The following is a 22,332-nucleotide window of genomic DNA, read 5'->3' as shown; positions in this document are numbered from 1 at the left end:
TCACCCACAGATGATCAAGACATCTGACTGATATGAGGCCTAAATAGCTAAACAATCAAAACCCAAAATGTGGAAGTCATTTTCCAGTCTGAGAAATTGTGATTGAAAATTTTACATTTTACAACGATGTCTTCACAATCAATGACAAAATTTACATTTGTTGGAAAGTTGATTAAAAGATAAAAATAACTTCAATTCACCTTGGTGAGTGGCCTCTTAGGAATACCTTGTTTACAAAGTTATTTCAGGAGGCTAAGCAATTCTTTAAAAGCAATGTCATGTACAAGGTCCCCTCTGGACATTGATTTTCTCATTTTATCATAACTAGCAAATACAACAATGCAGTCCAGGGTGCAATCTAAAAACACATATGCATGCACACATAAACAGAATTAAGATGCTGAAAAACAAAACAAATGGTGAAATATTTAAAAATTAATTTAATTTAAAAAGTACTCTTGACTTCTAAAAGCAGGACTCAGTGTCCTTAATCACAAAAGAAAAGATTTTGAAACTTTAAAGATACATTCTAGCTCTCATATTTTGTGATTATCCTATGTGATAAAATTTAAAAATCTCTATTGATTAGAAAAATTTAAATTAAAATAACTTTGAGGTGCCACCTCCCACCTATCAAAATTTCATATGTAATAAAAAAGAGAAATGAAAAATGTGGAAAGAATGTTGGAAAACTGGGACATTAATACATTGTTGGTGTAGTTGTAAAGGTACACAAGTATTCTGGAAAACAATTTGGAATTATACCCAAAGGACTAGAAAATTGTGCATAATCTTTGATCTAGCAATAGTACTATTAAGTCTATATCCCAAAGCGAATTTTAAAAAGGGAAAAAACTTAGTTGTACAAAAATATTTATAATTGTTCTTTTTATGGTGATTTAGAATTGGAAATTGAGGGGAGAGTTATCAATTTAGGAAATACTGAAAAAACTGTGGTATATGATTGTTATTGTCTAATATTGTGATGTAAAAATGGCAAGATGAATAATTTTTAAAAACCTAGAAAGACTTACATGAATTGATAAAAAAAAAAAAAGTGACGTGAAAAGAATCAGGAGAACAGCAATATTGTAAGATGAAGAATTGTAAATAACTTAGGTATTCTTATCAATACAATGATGCAAGATAATCCCAAAAGACTCATAATGAAAAATGCTATTTGCTTTCAGAAAAGGAACTGACATTTTCTTCACAGACTGAAGCATACTATTTTCCCCTTTCTTTCTTACTCTTTCTTGCTTGCTTTTTTTCTTCAAGACTTCTTGTACAAAATGACTAATATGAAAATGTTTTACATTGTTGCACATATATAACATATTTCTTGTCTTCTCAGGGAAGAGTGAAGAAAGGGAAGAAGGGATTGAATTTGGAACTCTAAAAGTTAAAAAAAAAAGTTGTTTTAGTAAAAAGTTAAAAATCCTCTTAAAATGTAATTGAGAAAAATACAGTATTTTTTTTGAAGAAACATATATATATATATATATATATATGAACATACCATAGAATGAAGAATGTCTGTGGTACTTTAGAAAGTATATTTATAGCACTCTACATGTATTCCAGTTAGGAGAGGAAGCAGGAAGTTGAATATTAGAAAATAAGCTACACGGGCCATTCTGTAGAATATGAACTAACATAGCTATCATCTTCATCACAATTACAATAAAGCCTCAATTTATCAATGAACCAGTCATCTCATTCGAGTTAGCAGTACCTCTAGGGGTGCAGATCATAACTTATCCATAACTCTTTTGGGGAGGAAAATTATTCTTTTAAATTCTTTTATCAGATGTCCATAAAGAATCTATTTAACTCACTAGAAGTCTATATCTGGTACTTTTGTCTTTCCATGGGTATTTTCTTTTTTATACATATTACCTACTTCATTAAATATTTATATTATATTGAAATAATTATACTCACATTTATCAGATTTATATTTAAGAATATACAAATATTAATATTTGCAGAAAATTAATTTTCCTATTATATATTTTTTGGATTGTTCTCTTTATGATGCTTTCTGTATGGATGCAAATCATTCATAATAATATGTTAAAGGCTACTTATACATACCATGTGTTTCTCCTCTGCTCTTTGGGTAAACATACAATTTTATTACTTTGGAGATGATGATATTCATGACTCAAAGCTATTGCTGGGAGAATATGTGTATTAAAAAAGATGTTTTCTGTTTTAGGATACAATTTGCTGCTATTTTCATTTGAGGTAAGTTTGGGTCTCCATTCTCTACATGGTCTGATGGTCTAACTCAATGAACTTCCCATCTAAGTGGAAAAAAAAACAATTATTTTAATCCAAAAAAAAGATAAGTTTTATTAATAACTCACTGTGAATAGGAGGCTGGAAGAGGAACTCCTTTAATCTTAATTAAATTTGCCTTTGAAAATTCCACTAGTTCTTTTCTTTCTGTTCAATTATAAGCAGTGAAGGGAGGGGAAGGAAAGGGGGAAAAGAGATAGAAGGTGGAGAAAAAGAAAGGAGAGAAAGAGGAGAGAGAGACAGACAGAGAAAGAGAGAGAGAGAGAGAGAGAGAGAGAGAGAGAGAGAGAGACAGAGACAGAAAAGAGAGAGCATGAAGGAGAGAAGGAAGGAGGGATAGAGGGAGGGACAGGGACAGGGAAAGGGAGAAAGACAGAGAGAGAGAGAGGAAGAGGGAGAGGGAGAAGGAGAAAGAAAATAGAATCTGAGCTTTCTTCAGAATCCTTTGTATTTATTGTCAACATAAAGACCACATTCTTGTTTAATCAGAAGACAATCTTTACAGACTCATGTGGCATATAAGAAGTCAGGAAAATTGAAATTTCCAATTAAGTAAAGAAAACTTCAATCTTAAAAACCTTAATCTTTCTTTATTGGCCCTGTTCTTAATGGCCTTCTGGACTTTAAAAATATGCTTCTGCTGTTGTCTCATTCTACTAATTCTCTTGGAACTTGAAACTCTTTGACTTGGAACATCTAATCCCTTATGGTCTTTTCAAACTAAAATATCTCTTTGTAAACCCGCCTCTCCCCAGTCTCCCATTGGTGAGTTATTTCTTGATCCATCACTTTGTAAAGGCACCTAATATGATATTATTTCCCTCTTGGTCCTACTCCTGGTTGCCAGATTTCAGAACTATGGCCTCATACTAAGTACCTTCATTGTCTCCCTAATCCACCCCTTTTCAATTTTTGTGTATTCTCTTTCAGAAGATGACTTTTTATTTTTTTGTATTTCAATATCCAGAGCACAGTTTACATGACATATAATAAGTACTTAATAAACATTTGTTTCTCTTCTTCCTTTTTAACAAAAATATGAAGAGCTTCCATTATTTGAACTTTTGAATCATTCTCAAATCAAGAGTAAATCAACAAATAAGAAAGAGAATCAAAACTATTAATTGTTCAAAGCTACAAGATTGTTCTGGGGGAATTATGGTGGGGAGGTAAAAGGAATGTATTCTGAATAATAGTATAATAATTCTATTCACCCACCTTCCTAATCCTGAGGGATAAAATGATTTAAGTTCATTTTTTTATTAACACAATGATCTAGGTTATAGCTTTATAAATGTGTTCTTTTGGAGTTAAAGAGCCTGCTCCTGCCTGAATCCAAGTCACTGTCAAGGAGATGGATAGCAGTTCCTGTACAAATAAGGGTCATTCAAAATTTATTAAGTACCCAAACCCTTCAGAGTACTGTGCAAAAGAAAGAAAAGACTGACCTCAGAGGGTTATTGGGGAGAAAAATTCTTTGTAAACTTTAATAATGAGTGTGTATATATTCTAAACCAGGGCTTCTTTAACTTTTTTCCACTTTTGACGTCCTTTAGCCTGAGGAATTTTTACATGATACTAGGTATGTAAGTATAAACAAATAGATATACAAATAAAACATTAATTGATAATAAATCATAATTTCATGACCCCAAATTCATTTATAAAACTCCAGTTTACAAGTTCTGTTATAAACCCTTAGTACATGATCTTGAGGTCAAGTACATGATTCAGTAGATAAAATGTATGATCCTAGTCAAGTCAATTAATGCTGTTTGCCTCAGTTTTCTCACCTATAAAATAATCTGGAGAAGGAAAGGCAAATTATTTCAGTATCTCTGTGAAGAAAACCTTAAATGGGGTCCTGGAGATTCAGAAGTGATGGAAACAAATGAAAAGTAATAAAAAGGTTACTCTTGAGAAGCTAACAGGTCTACAATATATAGGTACTAGAAGAAATTTACTGATAGAGGCAAACAGGAAGAAGTCAATTTATTGAATGTACTGCCACAGAGCCAGTGATACAGGTTGTATCTGGAACACCCAATTTTGCCTTTAGTTACCCTCACTTGCTAATATCATCCTTGCAAGAATGGGAAGGCAGTATCATTGCAGATTCATTTCACTGACACTTAATACTTTTCCTATGGCTTCCTCTAAATAATCAACCAATAAACACATATGAAATTCCTACTAAATTCTAGTGACTATGATAAGGTACTTGAGATGCAAAGGCAAAATTGTAATACCTTCTTCCCTCGTCAGAAGAGACAACCTGAACATATTTAACTATATACAATATATGTAAAAAAACCTAAAATGATAGTCATGTAGACCCTAACTGCTTACAGACAGGAAAAGATCACATGCAGAAAATGATGCTTGAGATTTCATCCCAAAAGAGAAGACAGCCAAGGTAAAATCAAAAAGAAACGAAATGGAATTTTGTGAGTGAAAATTACATGAAGGCCAGTCCAGTTTAAAGCTAGTGTTTAAAGAGAAGTAGCATAAAATAATTCTTGAAAAGTGAACTGGAGGCCAGTTTTTAAAGAGTTTTAAATGATTAATATGTATTTGATCATAGAAGTAGTAGGGAACCACTAGAGTTTATTATGTAGGGGAATGACATGGTCATACCTTTGTTTCATGAAAGATAGATTGAAAGAAGACAGATGTCATTATTTTTCATCCTTTATTATATGATGATGCCTTGATATGCAAATGAATTGGATTTAAGTGAGATGCAATTTCAAAAAGTCATCACCCTCATTTTCTCTTCTAGTCATCAAAGGCCAGTAGCAAGACAAAAGTCAAGATGACCAGCATCTGACCAGGATACAATGGATGACCTTACTGTCTTCTATGCCTGACCAGACTCTCAGCATTTCACAGAGACTTCACAATAATTTCACCACAGCCTTGTTGGAACAATTTGATCTCATCTCTCCATTCAGATGAAAAAAAGTATCTTTACTCACTGATGGATTTAAGTCCTTTTGATTACCCTTAATCTCATTTAGTCCATTTGCTAAAATGGAAAAGGAGAGGTACAGATTGTAGAAAAACTAATTATGAAACTACTGAGATAGTCCAAGTGAAACATAATAAAGATTTGTAGCATGATAACATCCATGTGAGTTGAGAGAAGGGGGGAAATACAAAAATTATTGTGCATGTGGATGATAGGAAGAATAGGGATATCCTCAATAAAAATTGGAAGTTTTAAATGATGGGTTTTTGGGAAAAATGAATTCTATTTTGACATGTTGACTTTGAGGTGCCTATAAGATGTCCAATTTGAATAGCCGTCAGCTTATTTGTCACATCTCTATAAATGGGCTAGATTCTGTGTGGCTAGCCATCAGTCCTTTCCCCAACCCTCAAAATCCCAATCCCCCTAAGGATTTACTTGAGGGTGATATTTCTAAGATGACCCATGGGATGGCAGAAGTTGTAGGCATTTTACTCAAAAGTACATTATGATTGAAAGAACTGAGGTGCTATAGAAATTAAAGTAGAAAGGAAATAGTGTTTATATTAACCTAAATTCTAATTTTAGAGATAAGGAAATCCACCACCATCATCATTATCTTTGTCATGTGATTTTACCCCCAAAGTACATATGAAAGAACTAAAAAATAGGGACTCAAAATCAGGATTTCTGAGTTTATGTCTAACATTTAACTGACACAATTAGAAAATCTTCATGTTGAGGCTTTAAGCAATCAAGGACACTTTTCCTAATGCTGCTTCAGAGAAAAATGAAAGTAGACAAAGTATGGCTTTGATGTCCTTCCACTCCTTCTCCCTTTCACCCCCTCCTATTTGCAACCTCTACCTACCCTTCAAATACCATTCTAAATAGCAAATGACTTCATCTGGCTCCCTGGTTGCCCAGAGCCTCCCAGCTGTGGCATCCATGGGCCTTCCTTTATTTGAATGTCAATTTGAGGAAAAGATAGTCAAAAGGATAGCTTCTGATCCTGTCATGAAAATACACTCTAAAATCCAAAGATAGATCAGTAAGCAATAGAAATCAGGCAGTGTGCTTAAAAGAAAATATAAGAAACTCCACTTTTTATTACATTTAGTTAGCAGCTCATCCAGATCTGATATATAGATGTCTTTGTGGGATAATTCTTCACTTTGGGGTTCCTAGAAGATTCTATTACCAATTTTCCTTTTTGGGCTTCAATTCCCACTTCTGTGACATGCAGATAATGCTTAAGATCCTAGCCGTTTGAAGGGATTTGTGAAACTTTGATAGTATTTATAAAGTCCTTTGAGATCCTATACTGAAAGATGCCCTACAGGGACTAGGAATCAGTAGCTGTTTGCCATACCCTTTTGCTATAAATGCCTTCTTTGAAATAACCTTGACTACTATTCCAGGAACGTTCTACTGCATTTACACAAATGACACATCAATCAAAACTACTTCAAGTGTCCCTTGTCAGAATTTTTTTTTAATTGTCTTGATCAACAGCAGTTAATTGAAACTTTCAGTATTCATTTTTTCAACTAATATGAATCAATAAAAGTGTTTAAAAACATGCCAACAATTAAATATCAGTTTATGCTGGGAAATCCTAATTCCCACATGTGTTCAAAACACCTGTCGTCAGTCCTCTTCACCTAATTCTGTGTGACAGTACTACAGATGCTCCCCTGAACAGTTTCATCTGAGAAATGTCTTGGGAAAGTGGCCGGGGGTAACTCAACTGCCCATCTTTTCTCCCAATAAGTTTCTTCCTCAAATCATTGCAACCCCTGAATATTTTGGCGCCTAATCTTTAAGAATCCCAAGTCTTTAATGCCACGTGTCTAACACCTTCTCCAGCAAGGTGGCTCCTGTAGGAATAATCATTATGATGTACTTTTCTGATTCTACATGCTGAGTTTCAAATGAGAAGAAATAGTTATTACTTGTTCTCAAAATGGGCACAGATTTCAAACTCTTTTCTTTTTCTTTTTTCTTAATAATAAGAAAAGGGACTGGGGGTAGGATAAGCATAAGATTTTTCAGTCTTAAAGACTCTTACAAGTTTATCCCAAGCAGTTTAGCCTTTCAACATTATAGAATAAGTTTTGTTCAGTCACTGCTGATAGCCTTTGCCAGAAAGCACAGCATAAGATGAATATTAAAAATTTGCACCACCTAGTGTCCTCTGAATGACCACTGCATCCCTTTGTAACTGCTCAACAATCAGGCTCAGCACCCCATCAAAGCTGGTCCACCCTACCTTATACAGAAACTGCATGTTCACAAACTGCAAACAGTTGACAACATATACAATCTCCATACACACAAACACACAGCAGAACATTATTTCTGAGGGCTAAATGGAAGATTAGGAAGTTTGTAAATAGCACTGATTAACTCAGGCTGAAATGACAGTTATCAGAGGCTATATATTTTAGCACTGTTGAATCCAGTGTTTTTAGTAGGTTTTAGATAGAATACTAACAAGACTCTGAAAATTAAAATATTTTATTATGTTCTTAATGCTGATAATTACAAATATAAATTAATAGCTAGCATTTATATCAGACATTCTTAACCTGGAATTTAGGATTTGGATTTAAGGGAATCAGTTAGTTTGGGTGGCAGAACTTATGTTTGCATAATATAGGCACACCATACAAATCATTATAACATAAAATGTTATATAGATATATCTCCACACAGAGATATACTACATACATACACATACTATATATGTGTGTATATCCCTGTGTATGTGTGTATATATACCTGTATACACACATATGTCATACACACATGTATATTTACATATACCTATATACACAAACACACATACACACATATATATATTTGCATGTATACCTATATATCTATGTTTATCTAAATACCTATATACTTGCATATACATATATAATATAAATAATATATACACAAGTATTAAATACATACTATATATGTATGTGTATATATATGCATATGTATACCTATATACATACATACTTATAATATAGACATTTTAAATCTCATCTATCAATCATCTATGTAAATGTTTTCACTATTTTCTAATGCTTAAATGTATTTCCTTAAATTATTTTAAAACATTATTTTAAAAAGGTATACATAGATTTTACCATGACACATAAAAGCTTAAGAACTCGTCATTTATGAAGAGATGTAAGATTCATAAACCTTTTTGCATATCTTAATCTCATGATATTATTATTGTCTCTATTTTACAGATTAGAAAACTGAGGCTGATACAGGTTAAATGACTTGCCCAAGACTATATATATCTATCAAGTATCAGAGTAGGATGGAAACTGCTATGCCTGAATCCAATTTTAGCATACATAAAATAGAGTCTGCAGATAATAAATCAATTTGCAATCCTGTATAAACACTTATTAAGCAGCACTTATTTTGTGAAGAGAACAATGTCAGATATTGGAGGGAGATACACATTTTAGATTAGCCCTGATCCCTTCCCAATAGTTTATATTCATTCCAGTTGGAGGATCAGACCCCAGACTGTTAAAAGTAGCACAGTCTGGATTATTAGCTGGTCTGAAAGCTGGTCTGACAAATTCTACCTGTAAGATCCTGGTCAGGTCCCTTTACCTTTTAGCTATGAAATTTCTAAGATAACAAGTATCAAAAAAAGATACAAATGTGCACTATAAGAGAAATTTCCTCACCCAGAAATTCTCTATACCAATGAAATCACATGTTCAGTCTTTATCCCTTACAAATGTCCATAATATAAAATATTTCATAATTTGTACTTTAAAGCTATAAAAATAAAGTGCTATATAGTGCTTTGGATTAATGATAGTTCTGTAATCCAGGTACTCTCTAGAGTCTATAATTTTAATTCAATTAGTATTTAAGGGCAATAATTCAATATTTATAGGGACAGGGACTGGACCTGTGATTTCATTGATAAAAGGAACACCTGGGTATTTAAATTCCTTTTGCCAATATGTCAGCAAGTTCTTTGCCAGTTATAGTCATAGAATATTATCCAGAGACCCCTGAGAAGCTGAGACTGACCTAGACTCACCCAGGAAATGTATGTCAGAAGTGGGAATTAAATTCGGCTTTTCCTGTATTTGAGATGGGCTCTCTACTATGCCGTGCTGTGCTTCAATTCAATATATGTATCACAAAATATAGAAGATATTATCTACATCAAATATCTGCAATTTCATCTATGGCTACTTTCTTGATCAATTAAAACTGAAATCCCTTTGGTCTTAGTCCTTACAATCTCCAAAATGTACACTATGATAGCTAGCCCTTTGATAAAGAACCTCTCTAAAATTTGTATTTCTAGTCCTTAGAAACTATACAGGCAGCCCATCCCTTAGCTCTTGGCCAAAGCCTTCTAGCTCAGTGAAATTTAGCAAAAATGGTCTTTAGTGGAGGATAAAGGAAGAAATGAAACTGAAACAAAATCCCCCAAAATATTTGGGGAGTATAAGGAAGCAGAAGCAAATTCATAGAATGTTTCCTTACTGACCTGGTCATTGAACAAGAGGCTGGTGGATTAGAAAGCTTTGATCTACAATCAGTTACTGTTTTTTCTTTACCAACTTTCTGTATGATACTAGGAAAGTCATTTCCTCAGTTTCTTCATCTATAAAGTGAATGCATTAGACAAAATGAATCAGTCATATTATGTCAGCTGGAGCAAAATCATAAAATATTTAATCTGGGAAGAAACTTAAAGATCATTTAATTCAGTTCTTTAATTTTGTAGAAGAAGAAATTGAGATTTATAGAGAATGAGTTATCTGCACGAAATAAGCAAACTATTAAATAGAAAAGCTGAGCTGCAAACCCATTTCTTCTGATTGCAATTCTAGTTCCCTTTCCAATACACCACACGCTAAGCATTTTCTGAGCCTAGGTCTGGATTCTCAGTCTATTGCTTTTTAAGAATGTCCTATTTTCCTATATTGGCCAATAAACCATGTGCCACCTAGAGAAAAGTCTTTAAACTCCCATAACTCAAACAAGACCAATTGCTACCTGATCAATTCCCTCTTGTGATTAAACTGTGAGCTAGACATTCATTTAAGAGAGATCAGGTCATAAGGAACAAGCTCTTTTCATTGTTTGCACTTGCTTGAAGGAGCTCTGGGGCAGGGCTGGAAGTTGACACTTGAATCAATCAATCAACATTTATTTATTATACACATGTGTGTGTGCCAAACACTGTGTTAATTGTGGGAACATAGAGGCAAAAATGAAACAATTCCTGCCTTAAGGAACCTTATGAATAAGTTTTGATAAAATATAAATATAATTTGGGGGGGTATATAGGAAGGACATTAGTAGTCAGGGCCTAAAGTACTTTCAAAATCCTCCCAAATGTCCTTTATTTAGCTACTGTTAACAAAAATCCAGTAAAAGAACTCTAGTTGAATGAAGTTCCTTAAACAAGTTAAAATGTAAATATTGAATTAAGTAGAATACTATATAAAAATCAGACATTAATCTGTATAACATCTTTAAGGGGGCAGGGAGAGGAGAGAGTTTTAACTTGGGGAGACATTTATTGGTTGCAAAAAAAAAAAAAGGTGATTGTAAAGTTCAACTTTGCTAACTTCACAATTTTCCTTGGGCTCTGTCCTGCTTGAAGAATCATTGAAAAGAATGGAATAAATTTTTAATGATATTATATTGGGTAACTCAAAATTATAAATAAAGCAGAACATGAAAGGGACTTCTTCAAGAACTTATAAGGATATCTCTGTGTCTCTCTCTTTGCCTGTCTCTATTTGCTTCAGTCTCTGTTTCTCTATCATATATACACAATATATGTGTATATCTGCATGTTTTTCCTGTTTTGAATGTTAACTTCCATCAGAGACAGAGGACACAATTCTACTCTATATAACCAATTGGAGTTCTTCAGTAGATGAAATAAGAAATTTGACAGTGAACTCTTAGAGGGCAGTAATTATCTTTAGATCTTTGTGTCCTCAGGGACACAACCTGGAACATAGTAAGTACTTAAGGAATGTTTTTTGATAGAAAATAGGTGTTATGTATACATCAAGCTTTAAAAAAAAAAAAAAAAAGCAAACACAAAACAAAACAAACAAATAAAAAACATGTGAGTTCTTGCTTTTCTAAGAGTGGGGGAAATGCCATGTCCTGTTTTTTAAAATAAAACTCCTAATGCTACTTACCCATATAATGTACTGATAAACTTATGAACCTCCTGATTGACAATTTGTAGTTTCAAGTCTCTAAGCAAACTAAAATGGTCCTTTGTTTAAAATACTCTCCTCACCTAACTTGTCACTTCCCTACCCCCAAAAAATTTCTGAGTAGGTTTTTTTTTCTATTGTTGGTTTGTATTGATAGGTTTTTGTACCATAGAGTTTTCTTTTGACATAGGAAAAGCCAACAGCTTTGTCTCATTAAAAAAAAAAAAAAAAAAAGGTAAAATAATTCCTTAGGACACACTTCATGGAAATTGTTATTTGAAAACCAGAAAGCAGTAGTAGTCAAACCCAATTTAGTATACTTTAATCTTCTATTATAACAGCACAGTGAAAGAAAAGAAACACACAAGTTGATAACAAAACAAGCTATTTAAAAAGTAAAACAGACTGAGGAAATACTTTATGCAAACCAGTTTTGGTTTTGTTTTTTTGTTTTTTTTTTTTGAAAAGTTTTAGGTCTCTAATGTTGTTTAAAAAAGGAATGAATAATTTTATGTTCATACTTATCTGAATAAATTACTTTAATTCCTTTGCTTTAAAAAAAAAACTCACTACTACTTAGGATTTTTCTTAGAAATGTTTTATATATCAATCTCAAACTTATTAAAAACAAAATTTCCATTTTAATATGCTGTTTTTACATACTAAAATGATTATTTTTCCCCATTCACTTTCAACAGTTTCTCTGTGGCCCTTTTTATTCACAGCACTGGTTGCTATTTAGAATGGTATTCAACAAAAAACATCCTGAGCAACAAGACAAAACAAGATGTTTTCAAATTTGAAAACATTTTATTTCTTCTGTCCCCCCAGACTCCTTTTACCCTTATCCCAAGATCCAACTCTCTCTTCCTCTTCTTTTCCTCTTCTTTCCTTCAAATAGTCATAATAATAGCTCTCTCCCAGGATGTAAAGATGAATCAAGTGTTTGTTTCAAGAACTAGCTTACTATATATAACAGAACAAAATAAAAACGAAAGATGAAACTATCATTACTTATATAATAAATCTGAATTGTTTCATTCTAGTCATTTTTCTATAGCTTCCCAGATGCAATTGGCTTAATGAATTTTCTTTAAAAAGGCTTAATAGTAGAATACCCTCTCCATTTCAGTGAAGAGGTTAACTAGTTCTTCCCCTTCAACTATGAACTAGTTTTTTTTTTCCCTGAAGAACATTTTTTGTAGAAAACAGAACTACCTACTTTCTCTCTTGTACATTTAGAATTATATCTAGAATACATTTAGAATACATCCAGAATTCTCTTGTCTAAAAATTTATCTTATGGTATCTACCAACTGAATATGAGGTTCTGTAAATCTGTAAAAATGAGGTTATGTAAACCAATCACAATTTGACATCAACTCCCAAGAATCCTTTCAGTTTGCTACTCTCTTATTGAACTTTCACTAAAGTCCTATTTGAATTACTGAGGTGTAGAGGTGACTTAGGTATTTTGACATTGTGCTTAGAGAGAAGCAAGCTCTAGCAGGTACCCACTAGACTAAAAAGGTTTGAAGAACCAGCATGATGAAGGATTGCATATAAAGACACAGATAAATTCATCCCCAGAAGGATGATCACAGATTCATTAAAATCCCTTATCAGGGAGTTTCACCCAGGGGTGAAAAGGTGAGAGCCTACCTGACTAAATGAAATAGGTTCATAGTATATTAAATTCAAGATATTGATATTTATGCCACCACTTACAACTTCTATAATTCTAATCTCCAAATAAGATTTTAATACCTATCCATTCCCCTCCTCAAGCAATATTAAAACACATACATCAGAGAAGTAAATAAGTCCCCTATGATTTTCAAACAATTATATGCTGTCTGCCACATTTTATCTTTAAATATAATCCATCTTCAATCTAAATATATTATAAGTATTCAAATATATTCCTTTTCTTTTATTTGTTTTATATTTGTAAAAACATTATTAGATCCAAAAGCTTCAGAAGATTATCAAAAGGCCATGATACACACATACACAGAGGTTAAGAACCTCCAAACTAATGAAAGATCAAAACTGAACTCTAAATTGTGGAAGATAATATTCAAAATACCATTATCCAAGAGCTTGATGGACACTTCAAGTAATCATAATGACTGCTTTGCCTTGGATTCATTTCCTGGCTCTATTTTCAGGCCTATAACCCATCTTCTATAATGCCATTTCCCTCTGAACTCATCCCAAATGAGAAATTTTAATCCAAACAACAGCTGAGTTTTCCATAAAGTCTTTCCTTTATACAAATATGCTTATCGTGATGCTTTCTCACAATGCATTTATCACAATGCATTGTGATGCATTCTCACAAATTCAGGGGCTGATTGGCAATCCACAGAGAATACTTTCTCCAAGATGTTCTAATTCAACAAGAATTTTCCTTATTTTTTAATAGGCATATGATATAGATATAAGATTTTCACCAGAATAGTGCTCTCTTGAATAGGAATCTCCTATATTAATATAGATCAATACCATTATTACAATTTATACTTTAAAAAGAGGTGCCTACAACATTTATGGTAGCTAGGAGAAAAGGTGGATAGAGCACCAGGGCTTGATTCAGAAAGATTCATCTTTCCTAAGTTCAAATCTGACCTCAGACAATAGCATTGTTATTCTGAGCAAGTCACTTCATCCAATTTGCCTCTGTTTCTTCATCTATAAAATGATTTGGAGAAGGAAACAGAAAAACACTTGAATATCATTCCCAAGAAAATCCCAAATGGGTTCATGAATTGATACACATAACGGAAAACAATAACAAAAGAACACTGATAGATGAAACTTGATTCTAGGTATTCTTAGCTCAGATGCCAGTCTCTATTCCCTATGACAAACTACATCTAGATACCATTTACATCAACTAGAAAATTGGAGCAAATCAAAATCCAAGATGAATACTTGTTACTTATCATGTATACTATTTCATTTTCCTCATTTTTGGAAAAAAATTGTCCTAAGTTACTGATCATATTCCAGCCTTAGAAGCCATTATTTTTTGATTTTCTTACAAAAGGCACAATATCATTAGCAGATCTTCTTGTGGGCTATAACTAGGAGTTCTGGCATCTGGGACAAATTCAACTTGGGAAATGAGAGATAGGGACCTCAGATGATATCTCTCTCCTTTGCTATCAATTCTAAATTTTCCCTATCCCACTTTGCATGGATCCTTGTGTTTGGGAACATTTGCCAGCAAGAGAAAGAACCATAGAGGAGAGAAGGAGAAGGAAAAAAGGAGAGAAAAAAAAAAGAAATCCAAAAGATTTGCTTATGAGTTCACTGAGGGAAAGTGGAAGGGAGAGAAAAAAACAAGAAATCCAAAAGATTTGCTTATGAGTTCACTGAGGGAAAGTGGAAGGGAGAGACAAAGGATATAGTGAAGCAGAGTTTCCTGAGTAAACTTGTAACTCTAAACATTCTTTGCCTCTTTTTAAAAAGCACTTTCCAAAATCACGGCTGAGTTTTGCACGGACTTCTGCTACAGTACAAACTGAGTACATCAACACCCGTCTAATTCTGAAAATTATCTATACACACAGCATGTATATGTGTACACACACAATAAGACCATATGAGGCAATGTGGCACAAACAATTAAAAGTTCTTTGGAAAGTAGAAATGCAAAATGGAACGAATATCTATTTTCTATAAATGAATCAAGCCATCTGCCTCACAAGAGCAGCAGCAGGAGTACCCAAAACAGCAGAAACAGCAGCCTCTGGTGTTAACAATCTATTCTCAAATCTCATGCTCCATATTTCCCCAGCAAATAAGCCTAAAAATATAAGAGATACAACAAATAGTCCCCAGGGACCTGCCACTGCACAGATAGAGTGTTCAATCAGAGAGTACTATTTCCTATTGAAATTTTAAAATGAAGAGAGAGAGAGACAGAGACAGAGACAGATAAACAGAAAGAGACAGAGACAGAGGTTTTATTAGGAAGCAGAATTCTGAATCGTAAGTATTACTCCAAGTCTAAAGAGCATCACCCTGGATGCTGATCAAATGCTTGTTTTTAAACCACATGGCCAACCTCTGAGGGTGTTCCGAATACATCTAAGGATTTCTTTAATCTCTTATATAACCCTCTATCATCTGATTATCTATCTATATCTATCTATACACACACATACATGCACACACATATCTACTGTCTGATGTTCATATTCAATTCTCTTACAGTTTTTTTCCTTTTCCTAAAACCACCAGTTAAAATAAAAGAATAAAAATGAAATAAAACAAAATCTGAAACAATCTGATCTATTGAGTTTTCCCTGTTAACACTAATACTTTCACATTTCCGTAAAGCTAAATACTATATTTGATTAAAACAGGTGGGCCAAATTTTTTAATTCTCTCTTTAAGCAATGAGATAGGTGACTCTTTCTATTTGTCACTACATGTGTATTGATAATGATGACAATCATAATAATGCTAATTTATAGTTTAATATATGAAGAAACAGGGATTGTATGAGTGATTCAGTCCCCCTGATGACAGAGTAGAACTTCTTCTATATCTTAGTAATTGATTATCACGATTCATCTACTCATCATCCCCCCAAAACACCAACACCAACACCAACAACAATTATCATTACATAACCAGCATTCCCAGGACAAGTCCCATTTTATTTCACCAGGCCATCACGGTTGGACCAAAGACATTCAGCCTATCCCTCTGAAGTACTTCCAAATATTTTCAGTTTACACTTTTCTAGAATGTATTTGGAGAACCCAGGCTCACCACCATGCCATAATTGGGTATCACAAGACTGCAGGAGAGATATCTGATAAATGCTATTTTAATAGCAATGGCTAATGTTTATACAGTACTTTATAATTTATAAAGTACTTTCCTCACAATAGTCCTGTGAATTAGGAAGTCGATAAGCTGGTCATTGAAGGGCATCCCCTAATTAGAGTATATGGTGTAGAATACTTGGAGAAAGTCACTCCCATTACTTCTATGATGGCATTAATACATAGAGGCAAAGAGAAAAGAAGAGGGAATGTATTATTCCATTACAGGTGGGTCAAAATGAACAATCTAATTTAATGGGATATATGTCCTAATAGCTCAGGAGTGATCTGAGTATAGTAAGATGGTGCACCTAAAGTTCTTTGATAATGCAAGTATATATTCCTACAATTCATATTGTACTATCTCCATCCTCCCCTCCCTTCCCCACCTCCCCCTCCTCCACGCTTTATTGTATGCTATGGAGTTCAAAGGAATCTTACACATATTCCTGTTCAGGATGAAACTTTTGTTAACATCAGCTTCACCTCCCTGGATGGTCAAGATTTAATGAGGAAAATTTACTGTTAGGAACTGGGAATCTGATGTTCATCTCTTTCTCTACCAATTCTATCTTTCCTATCATACTTTCAACTTCAATGAATCTGCATTGTTTTAAGAACAGAAACTAAGGTCAGTGTTGAAAAGTGGAGAAGAGATGATTACAACATAAGAACTGTAAGGTATTATAAAAATGGCAGAAAAACTTTCAATGATATTTCTCTGTAGAAACTTCATGGGATCCACCTCACATTTTCAGATGTCATCTCTTTTAGAAGAAAGTGCAAAATCTGGTAAAAGTATGGAGTTTGGTTTCCTCGTGACACTAGATGAAATTAAATCACCATAAAGAAAGTAATTAGATATAAGAAATAGCAGAGGAAGAGGCAATTCCTATGTTAAGATGTCATAATGTAAAAGAATGTAATTAAAGACAAAGTCCTTATTCTTAAAGTGTAAGAAGCTCAAAGAAATCTTGATTTAGAATGCAACCACTGATAAAAGTAGGGAAAGTTAGAGGCTACTAGGATGTAAAATGTTCTAAGGAGTTGGAAAGTATGAAGCATAATCAAATATGCAGAAACTTTAATCCCACACAGCCCCACAAGGGAGGGATATTTAGGGCAATGGGAATAAGATAAGTGGTAGTCATTAAACATGGAAAGATGAAAGAATAAATAAAGCTAAATGGATTGATGTACTTGTGTATTTTTAGATGACAACCTCATTCATCCTCCAAAAATTCTTCTCTGATATCTTATCATGCTATACTTACAACTTTGAGTTATAATAATCAAACAATGTGTTGTAATGTCCTCCCAACTGAAAAAAAAAACTTCAGGTTTTCACTGCAAATGGATATTGTGTATCACCTGAATTAATAACTTCCATGGCAACATCACAGAAATGCATCTGTTCTTTGATATAAGACCAAAGGAAATCACCATGGGTCTCAGAGACCCTGAAGAAAATATTCTTTGACCTACAAACACCAATAGCATACAGTGCACAGCTGAAGCTTTGCAGAAGGTTGGCCACTAGGTGATAAATACTTTTTTTGCTTTTGTTTCTAATCATAGAAATTCATGAAAATCAATTGCCGGAGCTATGATATGGGAATGTAAACAAAGTGTCTATATCATCAGAATCCTGGTTTTCTTGAAATATTGAAAAATATTAAAAATACAGTGATTATCAATTTTTTGTATATATGGAAAGTTATGGGGGAGGGAAAAGTGATTAAATAGGTGACCTAATTAAAATAAAGTCATTATAAACTATATTGACTGCCTAGGTTTTTTCTTCTCTATGTCCAATGAGTTGGCTGCCTTTGATGCAGTTTTCTAAATACAGTACAAGAATCATAGTTAGATGTACCAGTGAATCTGATTAAAACATACACATATATTAAAGTGATGAACAAAAACAATCAGTATGACAACTAGACATGGATTCAATTAACACTTGGCAGGTCAGAAATAACTTTTAAACATTCTGCTTTTAAGATGGAAAGTGTTAAATACATAGTAGTCACAAATAACTAATATGCATCTTCAGCATGCTGACTGGCAGTCATAGGAACCTGACTAGGCAATTCTCATACTAACAAAGGAAGAAAAACGGTGTGTTTTTCTAGTGCTCCTATCTTCAATGCATCCTACCTCTTCTCCCATAAGTCTTCTTTAAAACCAATTAGCATGAACCATCTAGAAATATTACTATAGGTTCTCAGTGAAATATTTATTAACTAACTGGGGAAGGAAAGGCAAAAAAAAGCAAAAGGAGTGGGAGAAAAGAAAAAAAATCTGCAAGCAGATATTGTCTTGGGTAAAGCTAACAAAGGTCACAAGTGAGAAATGCCATTGAATGATATTTTCTTTGTCAAAACATTCCTCAAATGAAATGGGAAAATGGGTCATAGAATCACAGCTTTACAGAATATTAGAGGCAAAAAGGACCTTAGAGATCATATAACCCAACCTGACTTTTTCTAGTATTCTATTATTGGTCATTGGCGAAGACAAAGTCCCAATGGACATATACCTTGGAGTTCATGGAGATCTCAGAACAAAATGCATTTCTCTTGGACAACCTTTAATGATAGACCTTTGTTTATCAAGATCCACACAAGGGTAATGACCTCCTTGTCAACATCAGAAAAGTGTGTTCCTTTCTTTAATATAAAACCATGGAAAATCACCAGGGGTCTCAGAGACCCTGAAGAACACAGACATAATCTTTGACCTGAAAACACCAATAGAATACATTGCACAGCTGCTTGATTGTTTAAGAACCAAATGGACCATGGCTTTGTGGTTTTCAGAAGCTATCTCCTTGCTAATTTCTTCAGGGATGTCTGACATAGGCCAAGAAGAATGGGCTACATGCCCCAGTGAGTGAAATGTTACAAGAGAATTATTAGTCAGAGTTATCATTCCATCCCATGTGGCCTGAACATTACTATGATCTGTGCAAGACATTTGTTGTAAATAAAAGCCTGTAGAGTGTGCAGTATGTTTTCCAGGAGCCCTTTAAAGGACAGCTTGAAGATAAGAGGTGCTAGTCTGAGTTTCACAGTCAGTGAAAACTCCACTCCAGGAGGTTTTTGGATACCTTCCCTGCCCTTGTTTAGAGCTTCCTTGAAGACAATTTCACAAACCATGATCTTAGTGCTGAAGGGGCCAGTTACTGGAGTTAAATGTCTAGAGCAGATGGAACTCCAGACCGAACCAAGAATAAGGTAAAGAGTAGAATTTATGCCACAGAATACCATTTTTAAAAAAGAGAAGGAAAGAAACCTTAAAAGTATTCTCCATACTTTCTTTTTTATCCCTCCATAGTGAACAGAATGGCTAAAGCATTCTGTTTTCTTGCAGCAACTGTACTTTTGCATGCTCCATAGTGTCAGAGGCACTCTTTTAACTTTCTTTGCTTTTCTAAAAGCTTGCTCCATTAAAAACAAACAAACAAAACTTTTTTGATATGTAATGCAAAAGATTATAAATTAGCTAGCTTGATCTAACACTTTCCCCCCTTCCTCTCCATTCTAGGAAATAATACCTAGAGTCAAAGCCAGAGCTTTAGAAAACAAACAAACAAACAAACCAAAAAAACAAAAAAACAAAAAAACAAAAACGGTATCATATCCGTTCTTCTGTGCTCAGGCTTTCCCTTTCCACCACAATAGTTGGTCTTCCAATCTCCCTGCTATTTACACGAGGTTTAGTGAAACAAAAGAGAAGGCGAGGGGGGACAGCTGTGCTCCATCACTCACCAGACAACCATAGGACAAATTATTTCTAATAGTAACATTTTCTAAGCCTAATCGATAGCCGAACTCGCTTTGGTGGGGAGAGGGGGGAGGGGAAGATGGAAAAGAGACATTGGAAAAGTAGACTCCTAGTAATTTTATTTGGATGGTAGAGAAAACATAGAAAACCCAGCTATTTATCACCCGAACCTGCGCATTTATTAAACGGATCCCTGCCTTGCCTTTAAGTTGGTTTTCCATGTCCTCCCTCAGGTGGAACAGAAACCAGTTGCAAAATGACACACAGCTGGAGCCCAACAGTTCCAAGCAAAAGGTGTCTGCATCTCCAGCTCGAGAAAAGCAGAGGTTTCTCTGCCTTTCCATAAGGCGGCGGGACTACACAGCAAGGACTGAGATCCCGGGTGACAAGACCACTAGGGGTTGAATACGGAGAAAAGAAAGGCCAGGTCACTGGGCTGGCAGGCCAACTGCCTAGTCCTCTCCTTGCCTGGCAGGATCTATTGAACCAGGCAGGGAACCATCCAGTGAACACAGGCACACACCCAACCTCGGAGAAAACCTCTGCTAAGCTTGGGGTGTGTGGGGGGAATAGGGTGCCCTAAAGAATGCTGTACCTTGGAGGGGAACAGGGGATGAACAAGATATGGGAGGGGCGCGGCGAGAAGGAACTCCTGCTTTGACATTGCTTTCTGGAAGCTCCGTTTACCTTCGCCCAGAATCAGAAAACCAAATCTAGGTTTGTGTTCAGGTTAGGGTGTAAGTCACCCGCTCAGACCACCTTTCCATCCAAAGCTAACTAATCCCCATTCCTTCCCCTCTCCTCTCTAGAAAGTGCTAGGTAGCTCAACTAGGGGTCAAGGAGATGGGTGCATCCGAGTCTTTTTCCTCCCAGGGCTTCATACCGTTTTTTCCCATCAGAAGAAGAGAAAGAACCAGGGTCGGGAAACAGGAGTTTGCAGGGCTACCTTCTCTGCAGTGATTCTTCTCCCCAGACTGGGAAGGAAAGTAAAGGGTGAAATGAAAGGGTCGCGGAGAGAGGGTTGGGCAGATGTTCAGGTTGCTGCAACTTGTAGGATTGCCGCAGATGGCAAACTTGGGCACTGAGGCTAGGGTCTGTCCGTCCCCTCGGACCGACAGCCCTGGTCGCACTCGCAACCCGCTTAGCTGCTCCCGGAGCTTCGGGACCCAACTTGTCAAGAACACGCTGCATGTTCAGATCAGGCTCCTTTCTCAGGGTTCTCCTTCCCCTCCCTTTGCCTCCCCACTGCTTCCCTTACCTCGGACAGCCGCAGCGCCTGCAACCCAGCAGCAAAGCCCCAGCAAAAGGAGCCGGCAGAGCTCCGCTGGACAGCTGCCTCCGCCGCCACCTCCTCCTCCGCGGGCTGCTCCCCCCATGCTCTGTACTCCTCCTCCTGACTCCTCTTCAGCACTCCTGCTTTTTCCTTCGGGAAGAACGGGAAGGAGAGCAAGACAAACAGAGAGAAATGGAGAAATGGAAGAGTGTGAGTCCTCTCTTAGCTCTCCAGTGATTATGGTCCTCAGCTTCTCTCTGAGGCTACAGGACATGGAGACCAGAGCTCGATGCTGGCTGAAGACCCAAAAGGAGCGCTGCCCCCATCCCTTCCCCTGCGCGGGGAAACCGTCACAGCTACAGCTGCCGCCCGCCTCTGCTGCTGCCTTTCCCCTACTCGGCAACGCTGAGCATCTCCCAGCTTCCGCACGTTGCTGCTGGGCTTCAGACTACGGGAGCGGAGGAAGGAGTCCGCATTCCTAATGAGAGCCCCCCTTTTCTCCCCCAAGTCCTTCTCCTCCCCACAGTAGCAGCAGCCAATGAGCCGGGCCTGGGCGGGACTGGCTAGGAGGAGGAGGAAGAGGATGAAAAGGAACAGAAATTGGTACCCCAACCTTTATGTAGTCAGGGAGGGTCAGGTGCGTGAGACACTTATTTTCGTTCCAGTAAGAAGAGTTCCTTCCTCTTCTCCTACCTCACAGTTTTTCTTTCCCCAGGTTATCCCCATACTCTACAAGAAGTAATAAGCCCTGAGGAATAAATGAAGGGGGAAAAGACTGCGGAAGGAGACTGAGGTAATAAGAAAACCTGGTGATCTTCTCACACAGGGATGCAGTGGGGGTGGGAAAGGATGCCCTGCTGCCTCTGGCTTTTTCACTTTTGACATGGGATATGAATTTTCCTTCTCAAAGTCGGCTCC

General features: G+C 35.6%; 1 protein-coding gene across 1 annotated transcript in view; it reads right to left on the bottom strand.

Moving 5' to 3' along the window:
- UNC5D (unc-5 netrin receptor D) overlaps positions 1–21,889 on the bottom strand; it is a 790,136-nt gene extending 768,247 nt beyond the window's left edge. Inside the window, exon 1 of the mRNA XM_051975504.1 lies at positions 21,400–21,889. Within this exon, the coding sequence (XP_051831464.1) occupies positions 21,400–21,688 (289 nt within the window). The 5' untranslated portion in view covers positions 21,689–21,889. The remainder of the gene's footprint in view (positions 1–21,399) is intronic.
- Between the last annotated feature and the right edge of the window lie 443 nt (positions 21,890–22,332).

This window comes from Antechinus flavipes, chromosome 2 (assembly GCF_016432865.1).
Source record: "Antechinus flavipes isolate AdamAnt ecotype Samford, QLD, Australia chromosome 2, AdamAnt_v2, whole genome shotgun sequence".
Classification (NCBI taxonomy): domain Eukaryota; kingdom Metazoa; phylum Chordata; class Mammalia; order Dasyuromorphia; family Dasyuridae; genus Antechinus; species Antechinus flavipes.
The sequence above is the reverse complement of the archived record's forward strand: the minus strand, read 5'-3'. Positions and strand labels throughout refer to the sequence as shown.